Source organism: Dasypus novemcinctus, chromosome 15 (assembly GCF_030445035.2).
Source record: "Dasypus novemcinctus isolate mDasNov1 chromosome 15, mDasNov1.1.hap2, whole genome shotgun sequence".
NCBI lineage: Eukaryota > Metazoa > Chordata > Mammalia > Cingulata > Dasypodidae > Dasypus > Dasypus novemcinctus.
Window position 1 is genome coordinate 39,974,941 of NC_080687.1, and position 20,630 is coordinate 39,995,570.

A 20,630-nucleotide genomic window follows, 5' to 3' on the forward strand; every position below is an offset into this window, starting at 1 on the left:
TGATTTTACTTAATCTCATTACTCTTAAATCTGTATCTGTTTTCTCCCATCGTCTTTTCTCTTTTCTCTCATGCCTAATCCCCATTCTCAGTGATATCAACCTAATTCCTCATTTGTTTTATCTTATAGCATCAATCCTATTGCCCACAACATGGTTTCTGGAAATAATTTAAGATTTTTTTGCAGTCCATAGTGTCCTTTTGGTAGGTATATCCCAAAGGGAATGTAATTTTGAATTATTGTGTTTTAAAACCACCTTCAGTTTTTTGTTTTTTTTTTCCCTGTATGGTTATGCCAATAACTGGATGGATATATATTTAGGTGTATTTGCTTCATTTTACTCTCAAAGTTCAGGAATTGCTTTTTAAAAAATTCATTGTTTTAAATTATGTTATAATATTTTCATGGTTCCAAATTCAAGTCTATAGAAGGGATTATTTTCAAAAGAGGCCTTTTGTTCTTATCCCTCGCACTGTTTTCTCTTTCCTCTTAGAGAAAACTTTAAAACAAATTATGATTTATTTCTTTGCTTATTGTCTCCCCAGATCCACTGATTTTCTTCCTTATTTCTGGATTTTTCTCAAGTCTGCCTTTGCCACCTAGTCCCCTTTTTAAAAACGAACTGCCTATTCATTTTCCCATAAGCCTACTCTGTTCTTCATATATATATATTTAAAGTTTTGTGGTAAAAGAGATAACATAAAACTTGTCATTTTAGCCATTTTTAAGTGTACAATTCCATGGCATAAGTTACATTCTCCGTGTTGTGTATCCATCACCACTATCTAGCTCCAAAATTTTTCATCACCCAAACAAAAATTCTGTATTCTCTTCTTATATTTTTCACGCAGGCATTTCTGTCTTGATGCCTTTTCTGATGGCTGATTTCTTTTTCCTGTGGTTTCTTTCCTTGTCATGTATCAGGGGTGATAGAGTTGGGTAAGAAATTTCTCAAGTGCCTGGGCGAAACATGGTGCAGGCACTGTGCTCACTGGGGAAATTTTAGCTTCCTGCCATGCAGTAAGTTTTCCTAAAAAGCAAGGAAGGGAGCCCAGATATCAGATACTTTGAGGTTGAAAACTGCATAACCTGAAGTATTTAGAAATATCTACCTTCAAATTCTGACCCTCTGCTAGAACCTAGAACTGTGAGGGTTTGTGGTGTCACATTGGGCTGTTCTAAAAACTGCATGTGGTTTCAGAGATTTCAGAGGAATTCCCATGAAAAATTAAGGACTATGTTCTCTATTGGTTTCTGGAAAGAATCTTCACCAGGTGATAGGTTAGTGGCAAAGATGGAGGTTTGTGTGAGCAATTTTTGACCTTGTTCCTGCTATCCAGAAAGTTCTGATTTGGTTAATTTCAAGTTTGATAATGCCTGTTTTTCCGGTTATTTTGTTTCGTACTGCTCGAGGGTAGGGTCAGGTATGGAAGATCAGTAGGAAAGTATGGGTTAGGAACTGGCATTACTCACTAATGAGCAGGTTTGCATGACTGAATTATTAAATGCTTATCTCTAAGCAGAAACATTCAGGTGTTTTGGTGGTAGTGTGTGGCCTTCGTTTGCATACTTTTCCCCTGGATTAGTTGCATCCATCAGTATTCTCTCTGGACCCTGATGAATGACATCACTCTTAAACTTTCATTTTTCGAACCGGACTCATGTTAGTTCAAATGGAGAACTGTATAAAAGGCAGCTGTGAATCCTAGACACAATCACAAGCTTTAGGAAAGTTTGGGACTGAAGGAATTACTATCAGGCTTCTGGTGGCTGCAGAGATAGCCACACCTGGCCTGGGACTGCCTGTGAGTAGTACGGTTGGCATTCTTACTTTTCTATGTAAACTTCCAGATTTTCACCTCAAACTCTGAACAGTCTGTTTATGACCCACTGTACCAGGGGCTCTTCTATAAACTTGTAATGTCTCTTAGGATGAATGATTGGGAGTGCTGGAAATGTAACAACAAGCCTTTGTGTTCTTGAGATCTGGTCATCTTACTCTTAATTCCCCAACTAAATGGTTTTCCCTCTTTACCGTAGATGACATCGCCAGTGTGGTGTGGTTCATGAAGTTTTGCGTATGTGTGTGGGGTGGGGTGGCAGCAGTATAGAAATGTCATTTAATGTCATGATCATTTGAGGGAAGGGGCTATCCATCCGTCCTGATTGGGCGCTCATTGATTGGGACAAATGTATGTCAGTTTAGTTTTCTTTTTGTTTTGGTTTCTTTGTCTCCCCCTCTCTCATGCATAGGTTCCTCTTTTCAAGAACAGTGGGAGAAAACTGTCAAAAGCAAACCCATCCGTTGCTTATCGTGTCTGTGTTAATAAGGAAATACCATTTTAAAAGGAAACGCTTGCTTCAAAGTTGAGTTCTTGAAAGATTTCCAAACTCTTGGCATTTTGTTTCTTGAGAAGTCCATGGAGGAAGTGATGTCAAGGGCCTGTGTGTTTACTTTTGGTGACTTGGATTTTGTAATAAGTGTTTGGTTTTCTTTGATGGGGGAGGAGGGTACCTTATTAGGGGCTATAGAGGGAGGAAGTAAGTTGTGGGGTGGGGTGGCTGTTTGGCAGGGAGAAGCAAATGAGCAAGCAAAGGAGAGCTACTTTGCATGTTGCATGCTGTGGTTCAAGCAGTATTCTGTTTTCTTTGCCTTTAGTCTTGGTGAAGGCAATTATAATCCCTATGTCTTGTTTAGGAGGTAAGTCCCAGTGCCTCCCAGCTCACTGGTGTGAGATTTTAATTTTTGCCTGGGGAACAGATGATTAATAGTTCTTCAAACCAGCACCTGAAACTTACAGCTGGTAGAGTACAGCTGGTGACATAGTTTAGTTTGATTTGTGCTGTGTTTAAATTTTGATGCTTGAGCCAAGGAGGGGCAGTGCTTCAGTGCACATCCCAGATTCTGGGTAGTGGTGGTGGTAGAAACATTTTGAAACTACCTCCCTACTTCAGGGCCAAGAGCCTGGGAACCTCCCAAGCCTGGCTCCTTTCTGATACCTAACAGAAGCCGGACTTGGATCTACCAGCATTTGGAGTTTGGTTTGGGAAGGGTTGGAGGCTTCTCTCTTCTGATGTGTGTCAGTGCCAGTATCTGTTTATAAACTCTCTTAAGGCATAAGGAGGTGGCAAGAGTGCACTTTTTGTGAATGAGCTAGCTGAACTTTCCTTTGGGGCTGGGATGTTGGCAGTACAAAGGAAATAGGCAGTTGGCAAGCTGAACTGTGTACATGGATACAAATCTCTTTTCCCTCTTTTACCACTTTTTTCCTTACCATTTCAGGCCAAGACTTACTTGGTTGTTTGCCAAATGTTTTTTAGTACACTAGTTGTAATATTTATTGAGCATCCACAGTGTACCAAGCACAATGTACTAAACCTTTGTTGTAGTTGATCTTATTTTGTCTAAGATAAAACTGTTGTCTGTTTTAGGGAAGAAAATATTCCTATTTTTCTTATAGGCTAATGATGAACTTAGCACTTTGTCAAAATGCCTTCTTAACATGCTAATAAAAATAAGATTTATGTCAAGAAAAATTGGTATGGTTTGTATTTTTAATTAAGGTTTCTTTGTTTTTTCTTTTTAGGAAGGCACCAAAGTAATTCAGCCCATATTTTTGGGGAAAGTTATTAGTTATTTTGAAAATTATGATCCCACCGATTCTGTGGCTTTGCACACAGCGTACGTCTATGCCACAGTATTGACTGTCTGCACACTCATTTTGGCCATACTGCATCACTTATATTTTTATCATGTTCAGTGTGCTGGGATGAGGTTAAGAGTAGCCATGTGCCATATGATTTATCGGAAGGTAAGTGACATTCATTTTCAAAATGTGTACTTCCTTTGAAGCATCAGAAGCATTTTGGAAAAGTTCTATGTAACTTAAAAACTTTATAAACAGAATCACTTAAACTTCACTAGAGAAGCTTGCTGTTTGCATTAGGCTGTTTTCTTTTTTCTTTAAGAAAACTTTCCTATTATTAGGTTCTCTTTCTCTGTCTTTTTTTTCCCTTGAAGCAAACTTTACCGATTATATAATGTTTCTATTGAGATCATTAGGACTGCCTTTGATAACATTTCGCCAAAGGGTATTGGAGGATATTACATTTAAAATTAAATCTAATTAGAAAGTAAATATCAAATAGTTTTTCATTGTTTTCTTGCTTAAATCTCAGAGTCATATATGGAAATATTTTGTTCATTAAAACCTTTATTTACATCAAAGTTGTATTTGAAAGTGAACTTCAGTAAAATTAGTATCCATAAAATTAATGTTAGGAGAAAAAATAGTGTATTTGAGAAAGGTATTTATTTACTTTTCAATGATTCATTAATCATACTCAGTATAATTTTGTTAACTAAAGAAAAATATAAATGGAATCCATGCCAAATACAGACTGTTGTTATATTCTAATATTAAATATGTTTTTTAAAAAATAGTATTTAGAAAAATAGCTGGACATTTGGGATACCAATTTAAATTTTAGATTGTTTTTATTTAGTGATTTTGGAGAGAACTTATGGTCTCATGTATTTTATGTTGCTTTTCATTCAAGTTATTTTTATATAATATATCCTTTCCCTTTACTCTGCTTTATAGCACTTTCAATGCTAAGATCTATTTGATGTGTTTAATGTTTTTTATATTGAGAAATGCCATAAAACTATCCCATAGTATATGCTGGACTTAACTATAAAAGGAATAAGAATTTCAGATGTCTTTACAAAGAAATTGCCAGAGAGATACCAGTGTCAAGAGCTGAAGAACTCTTTTGAAACTCAATCTTGGCTATCATTTTGACCTGAGCTGTTGGCTTTTTTCTTTAAAAATAAAACCAACGGGAGCCAATGTAGCTGAAATGCTTGAGTGCCTGCTCCCTATGTGTGAGGTCCCAGGTTTGATCTGCGGTAACTCTTGAAAACAAAGGAAAAACCAGCTCTCATTGGAGAGCAGTGGTTGAGTGCCTCCTTCCCATGTACGAGGTCCTGGGTTCAATCCCCAGCACCTCCGTAAAAAAACAAAAAACAAAAAACAAAAAACACTGAGCAAATTAAATTTATAGTGTTACTTGTTTTATTTAATTGCTCCTCACCTGTAGCTTCTGTTTATTGTGAATACTTTTCTCAGCAACATACAAGATATCTTCCACGTTTTCCTTTGGGCAGAATCTTGAGTAATCTCAGAATTGTCTGAATCCTGGTGGCCTAGAATCTTATCTATATAAGCTAAAACATGGAAGCCCAGTTTCCTCATCTGTGACATGGATATGGTAACAATAACTGCCTGCCCTACTGAAGGAGTTACAGTGAGGATGAGAAGAAAGCTCTCTTAAAACCATGCTAGTCAAATGAATGGATGGTTGTTGTCACCATCTTCTTTGCTATGTTGCACTCCTACCATTTAGTTGAATGAGCTAGGTTTTTGTCCTTCCAGAGCATGCCTTGTTCCAATGAATAAATAGGTAATTTCCTTAGAATTCCTTTGTGAAAACCTTAAATATTTAAATGAGGTTTGAAGTGATGGTTTAGTCAAACAAAGCTCTTTGCACAGGTGAGTTGTTGTTACCTGTTTTTCTTCCTCTTTACACTAATGCTTTGGAAAGTAGCCTTTGGGAAATCTGATCTACCTTGGCACAATTGCTTGCCTGCATGTAAACATCTCCCAGAGGTATTAATTTGCTGAATTGATTATTCTAAAAGAATCGTCCCATTAAGAAGTTAAGAATAGCTTGGGTTAAACCGTAGACTTAACCTGAAATTCCAGAAACATGGGAAAGACAAATTTCCTCATATACTGACATGTATTTAGAAATAATGCTGAGGTGAAGAAATAAGACACTTTACCACATATGGGCTAATTCTTTATTGTAAAAGTTGGTGCTACAGCAAAACCTTGAAGGGGTTTTCTGTGACTGCTTGCTGTTTATGCTCAGGTGTGCCTCCTAATCCCTGGTCCTGGGGGTAAATCAGGTTGGTGGTTGTAAATGGAATGAATTACTGCCAAGCCAACCATGGTATTTGTAGTATTGAATGACATCATGGGATATACCATAAACTAAAAATGGCATCGCATTTATTTACCTTTGCACAGTTCTGGTGAAATTACTTTTGGCTTTTGATCTTTGATTTTTCTGTTTAATTTGAGGACTCAATGAAGAGGTGGTTTTATTAACTGTGGCTCTGTTTAATTTGGAACATAACATTGCTTATCATGGTCTGTTCAGGTTCTTTGAACTTCCGGGTATTACTTCAAGGGTATTTATTACTCAGAACTTTCTACCAAACCAAGAGATTGCACAACACAGGTGATTGCCCACTTGTGAACAGGCTATGCCCTCTTGGCATTAAGAACACATGTTTCTTTATGGCAGTACTTTTTCTGTTTAACTTTATACTTGAAAATTTTAGAAAGTTGCCACTGGATCCTGGTCCCAGTCCCAACGTGTTGCTTTCTCTTCTACAGTGGGGCCAATGGCTTTCTTTCTGTCCTTAGTTTCTGTCTGAGACATGGAGTGAGGAGGGCCTGTCCAACTTCAAGTGCCAAGGGGCTACTTCCACAGTTTAGAGCATTGGAGGTAGGGACAGGGTGGGGGAAGATGGTAACTTAAGGCAGGGTGAGCCTGGATTTAAGACAGCTAACAATCACCAGCCTCGCTTGCTGGTGGGAAGGCATCTCCCATTTGTCAGCCCCAGCCTTGGCTTAAGGCCTGGGTGGAAGTGAGCCTGAAGACGAAGGGTTTTAGACGTGGGGCCGGCAGGGCCGCAGTTCTAGTATTCAAAGATGGTGTTATCATCCCTGCTTTTGCAATATAAAATGACTAAGGTGCAGAGACGTTTCCTTGTGATCTCTGGCCTAATTAATTTTAGGTTTTCTGATGTGCCCAGTTTAAAGAACTTTGGTAGTTCCCACAGTGGACTGATTTCAGGTAGGTGGAGCCCAGTGAAGTTTGGCTTGTTCTGAATGCCATATAAAGCCCAGGTTGTCGGTCATCAAGCTCTCTGAAGCTGTTTTCTGCAACTTTTTATATTTTGTAGACTTCTTTGCCAAATCTAATCAGGTTGGCCAGACTACTTATCTGGATAAAAGTCTGTACTGTTCACTATTTAGAGTCACCCAAAAGGATAATTTGTGGGAAACCCTTTGTCCTCCTTTGTTTCAGCTTCTAAGGTGAGCTGATTTCCTGCAAATAGTGTCATTTCCCTGTATCGTTTATTGTAGATCTGTCTTAAGAGAGTTTATATAATTACATTTATGTAGCATATTATGAGGGCATAATTTCTATAGATCAATAATAAACTGTTTAGAGAAATATTTTAACTTAATACTAAGTATATTTTTAATTGTGTAAGTGATGGTGTTCTATTTTTAGTATTCTAGGGGGGACACATGCATGTTCTTTGTGTCCACTCCCTTTAGATTTCATATTTTTATGTACTCTTCATCTTTCTAAGTAGACTCTTCCCCCTTCTTTAATCCTTTCTTAGAAGACTCCTCTTCTCTTGACCAATTTTCTTCTACTTTCCTAGCTCAGTTATGCTTGAAAATTCAGTGATCAGACAGCAGGCATTCTTTTTTGCTGACTCAGAGGAGGAAGTAGGAGTCCTTCTAGGATACACGAGAAACCCCTTGCTTGCTTAGTTTTCCTGGGCAATGTCGTAACCCTCTGTAATAAGTGGAGCCTGAGTTTAAAAAATCCACACACTAGAATTTTGCCTTGTGAGAAGGTTTGACTCCTCTGTAGCCCCCCACCTCTGTTCCAACCCTCCTACTTCATCTCCCAATAGATTGTGGAAAGGCAATTAATAGAACATTTTCTCAGTGTTGCAGCCATTTGATGTCATATTCATAATTCCAAGATTGAACTTTACTTTTATTGAAAGCTCTTTACATTTTAATAAAATAATAAAGATTGTATTTCAGTGTAGACTTTCTATACTGCTTTTTATTTAGATTGAACAATATGAAATTACCAATATTCAACTAACTTGGCCCTACAAAAACAATTTCATATGATTCAATGTAATATTTTGCCTATTAGTCTGTGCTTAGGTTTCCTCTCTGAAAGTATCTAAGAATCAGGTTGACGGTATTAATTGAAGTCACTCTGTGTGGTACTTAGGGAAATATAGTGTCTCCCAGGAAGCATTTGTTACTTTGGTTGGATTTTCTCTTCTAATGCTATATTCTAATTTTCTGGCTCTTAAAATTCTTTAAAAAAAGCTTTTTTTCCCATTTTTCTGCTTTACTTCTAGTAAAAACTTGAATTAGACCTACACATTTTGTGAAAAGGTAATCTTATTGAGGGGCAATTTGTCAGTGCTCTAGTTTGCCATGGAGGGGCTAAGAGGAGCCAGTGGGTACAAGTTTAATTTTTTATACCTGAGCTAACAAAGAAGTTATGAAAGGAAAGGGTGCTTCATTTAGTTTTTTCAAAGGAGAAATTGCTGCTGCTTGTGAATTATGAGTGTCAATTGCACCCTAGTATGAGATAGCTGTATCTGCTCTATGGGAGTTCAGGTGAACACTGTAAGGCTGTGCTTTAGCACAGTGGTCCCCAAACTTGCTACACATTGGAATTATATAGGCAATCTTAAATTTTGATGCCTGGCTCCTAACTCCAGACATTCTGAATTGTATTGGGAAGGAAGGTAAAAGTTCCCAGGTGATACTAATCAGCCTCAAATACATATTCAGCTTAATTTTTTTGTATGCCTAAAACCAAGACCTTTCAATACCTTGGGGTAGCATATGAGTTTAGCAGGTGTAATCTCAAGGATGGTAGCGTTTCATCAGTTCTGAATGTCTAAGGGTCTGGGTTGGGAATCTGATAGCTCCCGAGTGCCCATGTGTTGAATCAGGTACATGTGTACTTTGTAGAAGACACTGTGGCAGGTAGTAGAGGGTAAGGATTATGAGTGTGGGCTCTGAGATCAGCTAGACCTGAGTTCCAGTTCTGATTTTGCCATATGCCAAATGGTAAAATCTTAAAGAAGCTGATTAACTTCTCTGTGCCTCAGTTTCCTGATTTAAAAAATACGAATAAAGAATACCTGCTCCGTGGAGTTGTTGTGAACACTGGATAAAATAATTTCTGTAAAGGACTTGGTGCAGAAGAAGCTTGTTATTTAGGAAGACATTAGGTCATAAGCATAGACCCGAGGCTCTGTAGTTGGGCTGCTTTTGTATGAGGTCTCGGTTTCCTGTTTTCTGGCTATTGACCTTGGGCAAGCTGTTCTAAGCTTATATTTTCTCATTTGTAAAATGAAGATTCTTATAGTATCTAACTAATGTGTGTGTGGTGAGGATTAAATGAGTCAACCTATATAAATATTTAGAACAGTACCTGGTGTTTAGTTAGTGCTCAGTAGTCTTATTATTTTTATTATTGTCACTTAGTCATAGATGGTTTGGATACACATACTTAGACAAAATAGCACAGATGATCAGCAGTACACAAGTTTATGGTTTAGGAAAGGGTCTCATTGGGGGATGTGGATGGGGAAGGACATTCTAGGCATAACATACCTCGACCAAAGTTGATAGAGAAAAGCAAAAAGGATGAAGGGATTTTAGGAAATGGTAGCACAGTTTGGCAAAAGAACTTTGTAGATCTCTATTAGGTAAATCTAGAAAAGCACACTGGGACCAGGTATGTGCTAGATGACCTTGATCATGAGCTTGAAGCACTTGGGGTTTACTTAGTTTACAAAGGGGAGCCACTGAAAGTTTTCGAGTAAGAAAGTGAATGATCAGAGTAACGATTTAGGAAAATGTATCTGTTGATGGCATACTACATGTGTCTACTCTTAAGGTGACAAGGGATCCATGAGGATAATGATCTTAGAATTGGAAAGAAGTCAGATCTGAGAGGGGCAATTTAAGAATGTTATGGGCCATTCATTCATTCATTTTTACTATTTCCCCCATTTGGTGGAACTGTTTAGTTCTCATGAACTGCTCCTGATATCCAGCAAATGAGAGTTGTGGGTCATTATAAGAAAATAATTGTTGGCGGTGGACTTGGCCCAGTGGTTAGGGCAGCCGTCTGCCACATGGGAGGTCGGTGGTTCAAACCCCGGGCCTCCTTGACCCGTGTGGAGCTGACCCATGCGCAATGCTGATGCACGCAAGGAGTGCCCTGCCACACAAGGGTGTCCCCCGCGTAGGGGAGCCCCACGCGCAAGGAATGCGCCCCGTAAGGAGAGCTGCCCGGCGCAAAAGAAAGTGCAGCCTGCCCAGGAATGGTGCCGCACACATGGGGAACTGACTCAACAAGATGACGCAACGAAAAGAAACACAGATTCCTGTGCCGCTGACAACAACAGAAGCGGACAAAGAAGACGCAGCAAATAGACACAGAGAACAGACAACTGGGGTTGGGGGGGTGGGGAGGGGAGAGAAATAAAGAAATAAATCATTTTGGGGAAAAAAAAATTGTCTATTTTCATCTAAGGCAGGTAAATTGATAAAATAATGTGCAGAAATATATCTTAAATTGGCAAAATGAATTAGTTTATAAGCTTTTTAATGAATTGTGATATTCACGACAGATAGAGAAAGGAAGAGTAGAAAGGAGTCTGCCTCAGGGTTAGGAAGGCATAATTAAGAAGGCATAGTTTTGGTAGGAATCCACAAAGCCAGTCTTGTTGCTGTATGGACTATACTTTAACCTTCTCACAGGTTTCACTAATAGTTCATCAAAGGGATTGCCTGTGTTCTCTCATCTTAGGGTGAAAAATGGCTATTTATCATGGCCTTACTTTTACGTGCATGGTATACCTCTTTGGTCTGCCCATGTTTTGGGCTCTTTGTGCCAAAAATTATCTTCAGATGGATTTTTTGGTTCTCATTTGCTTGGGTGGCTGAGTATGGCAATACACTAGCCCATTCCAGGAGTGCCAGTCTCCACTGACAGTGCCAGTCCCTAGAATTGGACTGTGCATATGTGACAAATTAGCCAGCCTCAAAACAAATTGCTAACAGTTGCTTTCCTTAAAAAATTGCCCAACAAAATGAAAAATTCCTGTACAAAATGAAAAATTCCTAACTTTGGATACGTGATGTACCATTTAATATTGAGAGTCTTCTATTTTCATGTACCTAAAATTCTATATTCAATGCTTTTTAATCATCTCAGCAGTGTAATTTACATAAATTAAATGCCTGTATTCTGAAGTGTTTGGGTTTTTATTTTTTTCCTAGATTGTATTAAGAAATTAATGTAGTTTAATAACAACCAATTTACTTTCTAGGTTAACTCATATGAGGAGGTGATAATTTTTCTGTGAAATTTATAAGTACGATCTGCATATACATGATACTGAGAATAATTTAATATGTTAACTTCAATGTCTAACTATATTCTAAATAATGAAAAAAACCAAACACAGCTATATTCTAATGTTCTTATTTTAAATTTAAAGAAATGGTTCCTTACAAGACCAAAATAAGCCATAGGACATGAGGTTGATTTTTCCTTTTTCCTTTTTTTTTTTGTTTAAACAAATTCCACTGAGTTTCAACAAGTAAGGCAAATGCTATGAATGTGAAAGCTGCAGTTTGCTTTATACCACCTCTAGAACCTAGGGGATGTGAATTAGAAGTGTACTATTCATTCTAATGAAACAATCAGGTAACATTATGACAAGTTAGTCTGCAGCATCTAAACTGTCCATTTAAGTTTCTTTTTCCTTGATATCAGAGGTCCCACATTGTCTCCGGTCTCTTCATTGTGTTTTGTGAGACCCATCACAGACTGGGAACTTTCTGGATCTCCAGCAACAGTGGTACCCAGCTTTATCTCCCAAATTCTCCATGTCAAAAGCATATGCTACCATGGGGTTGTTTTTCTGGTTGTGAAGTTTCACCATAGCTGTGTTGCGATGATCTTTAACATATAATGTTTCGTAAGCTAGAGAACCAAATGCAGCTGTTTCAGCAGCTGTGGTAACTGCGGTGATCCTTTCAACTCTTATGCTGGAACTGGAAGTCAGACTCATGGCGTTGTTGCTTGCAAGGCACAGGATACTGAGCACAAACAGGGCTCTTGAGCACAAGCGGAGTTAAGGTGTGAGACGTACTAAGGACAAGGACATCAGGCTGCTGCTGCCTGAGGTGTTTGGGTTTTGACAAATGTATGTACTTGTGTAACTGAACTGCAGTCAAGATAGTGATCCTTTCTGTCACTCTTTCCGGTCATTCCTGCCTCCCCATCCCAGCTCTCCATGGTTATTGGTCAGATTCCTAATACTTTAGATGAGTTCTACCCATTCTAAAACCTCATGGAAATGGAATCATATAGCATGTACCTTTGTGACTGGCTTCTTTCTCTTTGCATAGTGTTTTTGAGATCATTCCATGCTGTTGTGTGAATCAGTAGTTTTTATTTTTATTCCTGGGTGTGGTGTGCCATTATAGGAACACACCATAACTTGTGTATCCATTGATTTCTTTTTAAAATTTAATTTTTTAATTATCTTTTTGAAAAGTTAATAGAGCACACAAAACATTACATTAAAAAATGTAAGAGGTTCCCATATACCCCACTCTCCACCTCCCCTACCCTCTATGCATTGACCTCTTGATGGACATTTGAATTGTTTCCAAGTTCTGGCTGTTACAGAAAAGCTGCAGTGAACATTCATGTACATGACATGTTTGGTTTTTTTTATTTTTAAAGATTTATTATTACCACCCCCCTCCAGTTGTCTGTTCTCTGTGTCCATGCACTGTGTGTTCTTCTGTGACCACTTCTATCCTTATCAGTGGCACTGGGAATCTGTGTCTCTTTTTGTTGTATCATCTTGTTGTGTTAGCTCTCCATGTGTGCGGTGCCATTCTTGGGCAGGCTGCACTTTCTTTTGTGCTGGGAGGCTCTCCTTACGGGGCACACTCCTTACGGGGCGCAGTCCTTGTGCGTGGGGCTCCCCTATGTGGGGGACACCACTGCGTGGCAGGCCACTCCTTGCGCACATCAGCACTGTGCATGGGCCAGCCCCACACGGGTCAGGGAGGCCCGGGATTTGAACCATGGACCTTCCACGTAGTAGGCAGACGCTCTATCCATTGGGCCAAGTCCACTTCCCTACATGACGTTTTATGGGTGTGTTTTCATAAATGTTTACCTAGGTTTCTCATTGCTGGGTCGTATAGTAAATATGTTTAATTTTATAGGAAATTGCCAAAAGGTGATTTTCCCAAGTAGTTATACTTGATTACATTCCCTCCAGCAGTATATGAGAGTTCCATTTACTCTTCTTCCTGCCCTAGACTTGGTTTTGTCAGTCTTTTTGGGGGGTGTAAAGTGGTATCCATTATGGTTTTAATTTTCATTTCATTGATGACAAATGATGTTAAGTATCTTTTCATGTGCTTCTTTGCTGTTCTTGTATCTTCTTTGTGATGAATGTGTTCAAGTGTTTGACCATTTTCTTTAGGAAATCAAGTTGTCTTTTTTCTTTTCTTTTTTTGTAGAAGTTCCCTACATATTATGGATTCAAATCCTTTGTCAGATATATGAACTGGAAATTCTTTCAGCCTGTGGCTTGCCTTTTTATTTATTTATTTTTATTTTCTTAAGTGTATCTTTGGATGAGTGGAAAGTGTTAGTTTTGATAGTTTATCCATACAATGGGTTGAATGTGAAGAATACCAAGCCAAATTGTAGGAGCCTCCTTGGTTCTTTCTGTACATTATTCTTGTCTTGGACACACATGCGTGGCTCAAGGAATCCCTCCGTTTACATGGTTTCAAATGTACTCTTTCCCTAGGAAACAGTTTACTCACGGTCCTGGGCTCTGCACTGTATGTCCTCTCACCAGCAATCTCTTGCTTCAAGCAGCACGACCTAACTGCTCTCCTACGGCGTTCTGTAGGAGCGCCTTGTGAGCTCCTTGCTACACGCAGGGCAAGTTCTGTACAGGAAGTCCTTCAGGTACCTCCAGACAGATTGGGCCAGATGTACAAGCTCCCAGTAATATGCATGAGGCGGGACAGAGACCCTACAGGAGTGTGGGCTGGCTCCTTGCTGAGCCAGCAAGGGGCTCGGGAAGGACCAGAGAGGGAACCCCAAAATCCTACCACGTCCAAGTAGCCTTTTTCTTGATTTGGTGCTTACCCTGTTACTGCAGTCCTTTAACTGTTTTCTAGAGCTTTGAAAGATGTTTCTGACCGTTCTTGCTGGTTGTTCAAAGCTTTGGTGGGGAGATGGAACCCTGAAATGTCTCAATTCTGCCATCTTCATTGGGGCCTGCCTTTATTATCTTTTAATTTCTGTAGACTATGTAGTGACGATCCTTTTTCACTCCTGGTATTGATAGTTTGTGTTTTCCTTTTTTCTTATTTTATCTTTTTAGTGGTTTATACCTTTTATTAGTGCTTTCAAAACCAAATATACTATTAGCCTTAAAATGTTTTAATTCATTTTCTGTGTTGATTTTTACTCTGATCTTTATTATTTCTTTCTACTTATTTTAGATCTAATTGGTCCTTTTTTCTAGCTTCTTAAAAGCAACACTTAGATAATCAAATCTTTCTTCTATTCCCTTAATTCTTTGAACATATTTTCCTTAAAATCTTAGAACATACTTATAATAGCTTCTTTAAATATTTGATCGTTTAATCGAAATCTAAGCAAATGTGTTTGCTTTTATTATTATTGCTTTTATTATTTTGGGGAGTTTGGTTTTCACTGACTGCTTTCTTTCTTGTTATGGGTCACATATTCCTGTTTCTTTGCGGATCTAGGATTTTAAAAGTTATTGTACATTATGAATACTTCATTGTAGGCCTGGGTTCTAATAATCTGCTGATGTGTGTTTGAGTTTTGCACTAATGGACAGCTCAGCTATTAGCTGATCTCCTTCACTTCTTTACATTTGATTTTAGGGCTTGTAGGATAGATCTTTGGAAATCTCAAGGTGTTTCCCAAGTTTCTCTAACTTGACGAACTCAACCTTCAAACTCTGTTTCCTTTGTGGGTCTTGTAAATTAGAGTTTGTTTTTTTTTCCTTAAGATTTATTTATTTCATTTCTCTCCCCTTCTCCCCCCTCCCCCCAAGTTGTCTGTTCTCTGTGTCTATCTGCTGCGTGTTCTTCTTTGTCAGCTGCTTTTTTTTAAAGATTTATTTATTTTATTTATTTCTCTCCCCTTCCCCCCCCCCACCCCAGTTGTCTGTTCTCTGTGTCTATTTGCTACGTCTTCTTTGTCCGCTTCTGTTGTTGTCAGCGGCACAGGAATCTGTGTTTCTTTCTGTTGTGTCATCTTGTTGTGTCAGCTCTCCGTGTGTGCGGTGCCATTCCTGGGCACGGTGCACTTTCTTTCATGCTGGGCGGCTCTCCTTATGGGGCGCACTCCTTGTGTGTGGGGCTCCCCTACGTGGGGGATACCCCTGCGTGGCAGGGCACTCCTTGCGCGCATCAGCACTGCACGTGGGCCAGCTCCACACGGGTCAAGGAGGCCCGGGGTTTGAACTGCGGACCTCCCATGTGGTAGACGGACGCCCTAACCACTGGGCCAAGTCCGCTTCCCTAGGGTTTGGTTTAATCTTTGTTAGGGAAGGTCTAAAGTAAGCCTTCTTTGGGGCAGTTTTCTCAACATCAACACTACTGACAGTTTGGGCTGGATAATTCTTTGTTGTGGTGGAGGCTGCCTTGTACATTGTAGAATATGGTATCCCTGGGCTCTATTCATGAGATGCAGGTAACACCCAGAAATATCTCCAGTTATTGCCAAATGTACCAGGGGAGGGGGGCAAAATTGCCCTGTTTGAGAGTCACTGCTCTAGGGAGTGGACCTTCTGGTACTTCCAGCTGTGTGCCAGCCTTGTTCGTGGTGTATTTTTGAGTCTTTCCACTCTGGTTGGGTGAGCACTCCAATGCCCGCAGCTCTGCTTGACCTGTGGTGTCTCAATCCTGCAGGCTATCCCCTTAGCAACAGCTCTCTGTTGAGCCTTGTCTTGTACCCATGCAATCCTGTCCTCTGCCAAGGCTCGCAGCCCCCTCTCCTCCCTGCTGAGCTTTGTGGGGCCCTTCCTCTGTTCATACCTTATTGCTCCTTGTTGCCTTGTCTCACGGATGCCAGCTGCTTCAGAGGACCCTAACTCTAGTCTCTGTCTCCTCTGCTCTGCAGGACTCCAGTGCTCAGTGTGGACTTCCTTCATGCTAACCGGTGCCTGAAAACATTTGCCTCGTAGTTTTGTCCAGTTTTATGGTCGATGGCAGAGAGGGGGTTACTCAGCTGTGGCCAGAAGCAGCAGTCTCTTCCCTAGTTTTAATGCCCTGGATATTTATGGTCCTGGAACCTGGGAGCTCTGTGTATAGTACAGGGTGTGGTCATTTGAGCTCTGGCACATCTCTAATTTCCTTGCTGAACAGATAAAGCGTGAAGCCATATGCTAAGCTGAGGCCCACCAAATTCAGTGATGAGTCACCTGGGTGCTTAAGAAACCCAGAACTTGTACTCCATCTCAGGCCTATTCAGTCAGTTTCTGTATTTAATTTGTGCCCCAAGAATTCTTCCCATCAGGAAGCTATAGGAACCCTGTCACCTCGAAGGTAACAGCAGGGTGAGGGGAGAGGGAGAGGGGCAGAAGGTGGATGTCATATCTCCTTGGAATATGAAAGGGCCTCATTAATATCTATATTTTTTTCCCTCAGATTTATGCATAAATTATGGCCAGTGGTTTACTTTTTATTTTTTAAAATTGTAGTTTATTTAATTTTCTAAATAGATTGTAATACGTTTACTCAGCATTCAGTGTAAATAATGGCTGTTCATGGTGATCCTCAACTGTGGTGATTATCTGTTAGTTTTAGAGGAACAGCAGGAATTTTGAAGAGGATTGTCCTCCGTCTTGCTCCCTGATCTGAGCAAGAGCCCTTGTCTTGGTTATGTTTTGAAGTCCTCATCTCCTTTTCCCTAATCCCTTAGGGACCCATTAAAATACTAACTGGGTCATTTTCTTTGTTCAGTGTCTCTGCATGTTAACCAGTTGTTGGCGCACAGCTGCTACTTGGTATGCTTATTACTCCACTCAAAGGAGTAGGACAGTGCCAGATTTAGAAAAGTGTGATTTGGTAAAAGTGTGTTAGGTGACTGTCACAGAGGCAGAGTCTCCTCCTTGCAGTATGTACCTTTCTCCTACTTCCTTTGTAAATATTGATGAAAGAAATGACAACATTACTGCTTTTGATATTTTTAGTTCTAAAAATGTGGGAATAAGTCATTATTTAGACAGGGCTTCTTTTGTATTTTTTCTTACTGCTGCACAGATTTCCTTAAACTTATAATGTTTAAAAGGGAAAGAATAGCAAAACCAACCAATTCTGTGCTATTAAAAACATATACTTCCCCTGTATGAGGCTCTGGGTTTAATCCTTGGTACCTACTAAAAAAGAAAAAAAAATCTTCTATTTATGGGGAGTGGTTATAGCTCGGTGGTTGAGCACCTGCTTCCCATGTATGAGGTGCCAGGTTCAATCCTCAGTAAACAAAACAAAACAAAACAAATGTATATTACTGTTACTTTAGATTTGCTGAATGTTCAACCCTATTTCAAATGTTAAATGTAAAAATATCAGGAAAAAGGACGATACCTCTGTAAAATATTCTAGTTTTGATGAAATATCAATAAAATATCAAAAGGTAAGTCTGCAGAGGGCATGTTGTTTCCCCCAAGTATGTGTTTAGTCTGAAAGAAGGCAGATGATAAGGAAAATAATTAGTAATTTCTTTATAGACCAAACAATTTAAAATGCAGTTGTTGTAAGATTTAACATATGGCTTTATGTGTAAATTTTTATAATTTTTTGTTAAAAATTTTAAAAATTGATACAAGTTTGTTTTTTCCCCTGCTATGGGCGGGGGGGAGGGGGCGTACATCATTTATGTTCTTAATAAGATTATCTTTTCTCATCTAACCCCTGTTTTGGTTTCCTGGCTGCTAAAACAAATGTAAGTCCCAAATCAAGGTGTCTTTAAGGTGATGCTGTCTCCCGGAAGGCCAACTGCTGGTGAACCACTGGTCCTTTGCTTTGCTGGCATGTGGCAATGAACATGGCGGCCTTTCCTGGCTTCTCTGAGTTCTGTGGACCTTCAGCTTCTTTCTGTCGCTCATTCTCCTTGACCTTCCCTGTAAGGCCTTCAGTAATAGGATTAAGACCCATCCTCATTCAGTTGGGCCACAGTTTAGTTGATGCAACCTCATCCAAAGACCCTCTTTACAAAGAGTTTGCACCCACAGGAATGGATAGGATTAAGGGCATATCTTTCTGGGTACATAGCCCCAAGCCACCACAACCCCCAAATGTATATCTGTTTGTACCTCATCCCCCCTGCCACTCACCTGTATGTTCTTGTTCACCTTTCTCACCCAGGCATGGGGCTTTTAACTCTCTCTACATTTTTCTTTCTTCCTTTTACCATACCAGTTCACCTGTACCACAGGTGTTACATCTTGCTTATTTCTCTGTCATACTGTTTTGCTTAGTCGACCACTCAGGAGTAGCTTTTCTTTCAGACAAAAATTGGTGATGGAAAGGTGTTGGGGGATTCTTTCATTTATTGTGTTGGGAAGTGACCCACTTTGAACATATTATTAAATCACGTCATATATTACTTGCATAGGCATTAGTAAACTTTCCTAATTAAGAGTAATTTTTCTGAAAACAATATATGTTGACTACCCCTCACTTTTCAAAGCACTATATATAGAACTATGATTAGATTTTCTAAAATGTTTCCAAGAATCTGGGGATATTTCAGGCCCCCATGGGAGGGAGTTGTATTTGTCAGATAGTGTCGTCACCAAACACCTACCAGTTGAATCTTGGGAGACTCTGTGTAGCAGTTGCTAGAATAATGGAGTTGGTGGGCCCTGGCCATGCTCTCTTTGGTTCTTCATCCATCCACTTGGGGCTGTAACCCTGGGATTCCTGAGTGCTCAGCCTTGGGGACTCACGGCTACCTTGACTGAGTCCTTTCTCTGGCCCTTGGAGATGATGAAGTGAGGGAAATGTGGTGAAATTCCTCATGAATTCAGGTCTGATCCTCAACCTGACATCAGAACAGGTATCACAGGGCCCTACTTCCCAGGAGCAGTTCTCTGGGTCTACCTTGTGTTCCTCATGCTCAGAGAGCTGACTTGTCCACAGGTGGGACCTCCTGGGTCATTGACTCAGTACATGCTTTTCTGAACTCCAGGTAAACCACAGTGGAGTAATGGTAAAAGGTAGCCAACAGAGTTAAAAGGAAGCTAAGGTTACCTCCAGGAGGCAAATGCCAAATCCTTCAAAACTTACAGAGCACTTCTGTACAGGTTTACTACCTTCTGTGCCAGCCATGGGAAAGTCAGGCCAAAAAAAGGCATTGGAACTGTTGGATTATAAATTGACAAAGTTGTTGGGTTTTTTAAACTTTTTTTCATTGAATCAGAAGACCATAGAAGGGAGACTGATGAGTTTTGTGAAGTAGTTTCCCATCATGATTACTGAATGAGGAAGGAGTGTGTTAGGTGGTCTCTGAGTCCTCCTCTCACAATGATTAATGGCGTTAGATGATGCAATCAGTGGCTTGATAGTGGGTGTAGTGCATTACTAAGCAACTCTGTCCAACAATTTTGGAAAAGTACAGGCAATTTTCTGCTTCAAATGAGCTAAACATACTCATCACAGTTGCTTTTTGGCAATTATATCCAATTTTCCTGGCAGCCATATTATATGACAAACTTACTTCCTTGGCTGTGTACCAGGAAGTAAGCCTAAAACAGAACAGGTAACATATTCTTTTATGTTCATATTTGGAGCGTAATTACTTTGACTGTTCTAGCAACACTAACAAGCCACATCCTAGTTTAAAAAGAATAGGAGGCCATTTGTGTTAGTCCTATGAAACTGTGAAGGGACAGCTGACAGTCCGACAGCAAGAGACAAAATGGAATTATGAAGTACTCAAAATCTGAGAAGCCATGTCTACTTGGGCAGTCTATCAGGGGAGTCCCCCCGCCCCAACTGAGGGTCATCAACGCTGGTGAAGAGCTGTGTTGACAATACGTCTGCATAGTGAAGAAGAAGATAAACTGCAATTTGCACCTTCTTTTAAAAAAGGATTATTAGAGAAGGGGTTGGGAGAATTTCTATTAAAATGAGGATTGGACTTTATACAGGGTTAGTGCATTTTACCAGTTGTGGAAATACAGTAGAAAGAATTTTTTCCCCCTAGTTCCTTTGATGATGATATATCCACAGGTGAGTTTTGTGTTGAAATTTCTGCAACTATTTGAGAAAGGAGAAACAGTTTATTTTTGAAAGGAAAGGTAGACACTGCTTGCCTTATTTTTTAAGAGAACAAAATTAATATTTTGGTCTAGTTTATAAAGTTCTCTTATAATCCCCAGTATTTTTCCATGGCCTACTCATAGTAGCAACCAACCATAAAATGGATCCCTGCTCTAATGGAATTTGCATTCCATAGTTTCACAATATTATTTTTACTAGCCACATAGAATTGAGTGTATCCAATAATTAGACACTTAGATTGTTTTCATTTTTTTTACATATTAGAAATAGTGTGATGGGTATGATTAAACCTAGACCTTTGTACATATCCTTAATTTCTATAGGTATATA

General features: G+C 39.5%; 1 protein-coding gene across 2 annotated transcripts in view; it reads left to right on the forward strand.

Moving 5' to 3' along the window:
- ABCC4 (ATP binding cassette subfamily C member 4 (PEL blood group)) overlaps nucleotides 1-20,630 on the forward strand; it is a 292,359-nt gene that overhangs the window by 72,364 nt on the left and 199,365 nt on the right. Inside the window, exon 4 of one of the 2 annotated variants that reach the window (XM_058276501.1) lies at nucleotides 3,588-3,812. The exons of the other annotated variant lie outside the window; for it this stretch is intronic. Coding sequence (XP_058132484.1) covers nucleotides 3,588-3,812 — 225 coding nt within the window. The remainder of the gene's footprint in view (nucleotides 1-3,587; nucleotides 3,813-20,630) is intronic. 2 annotated transcript variants of the gene reach the window in all.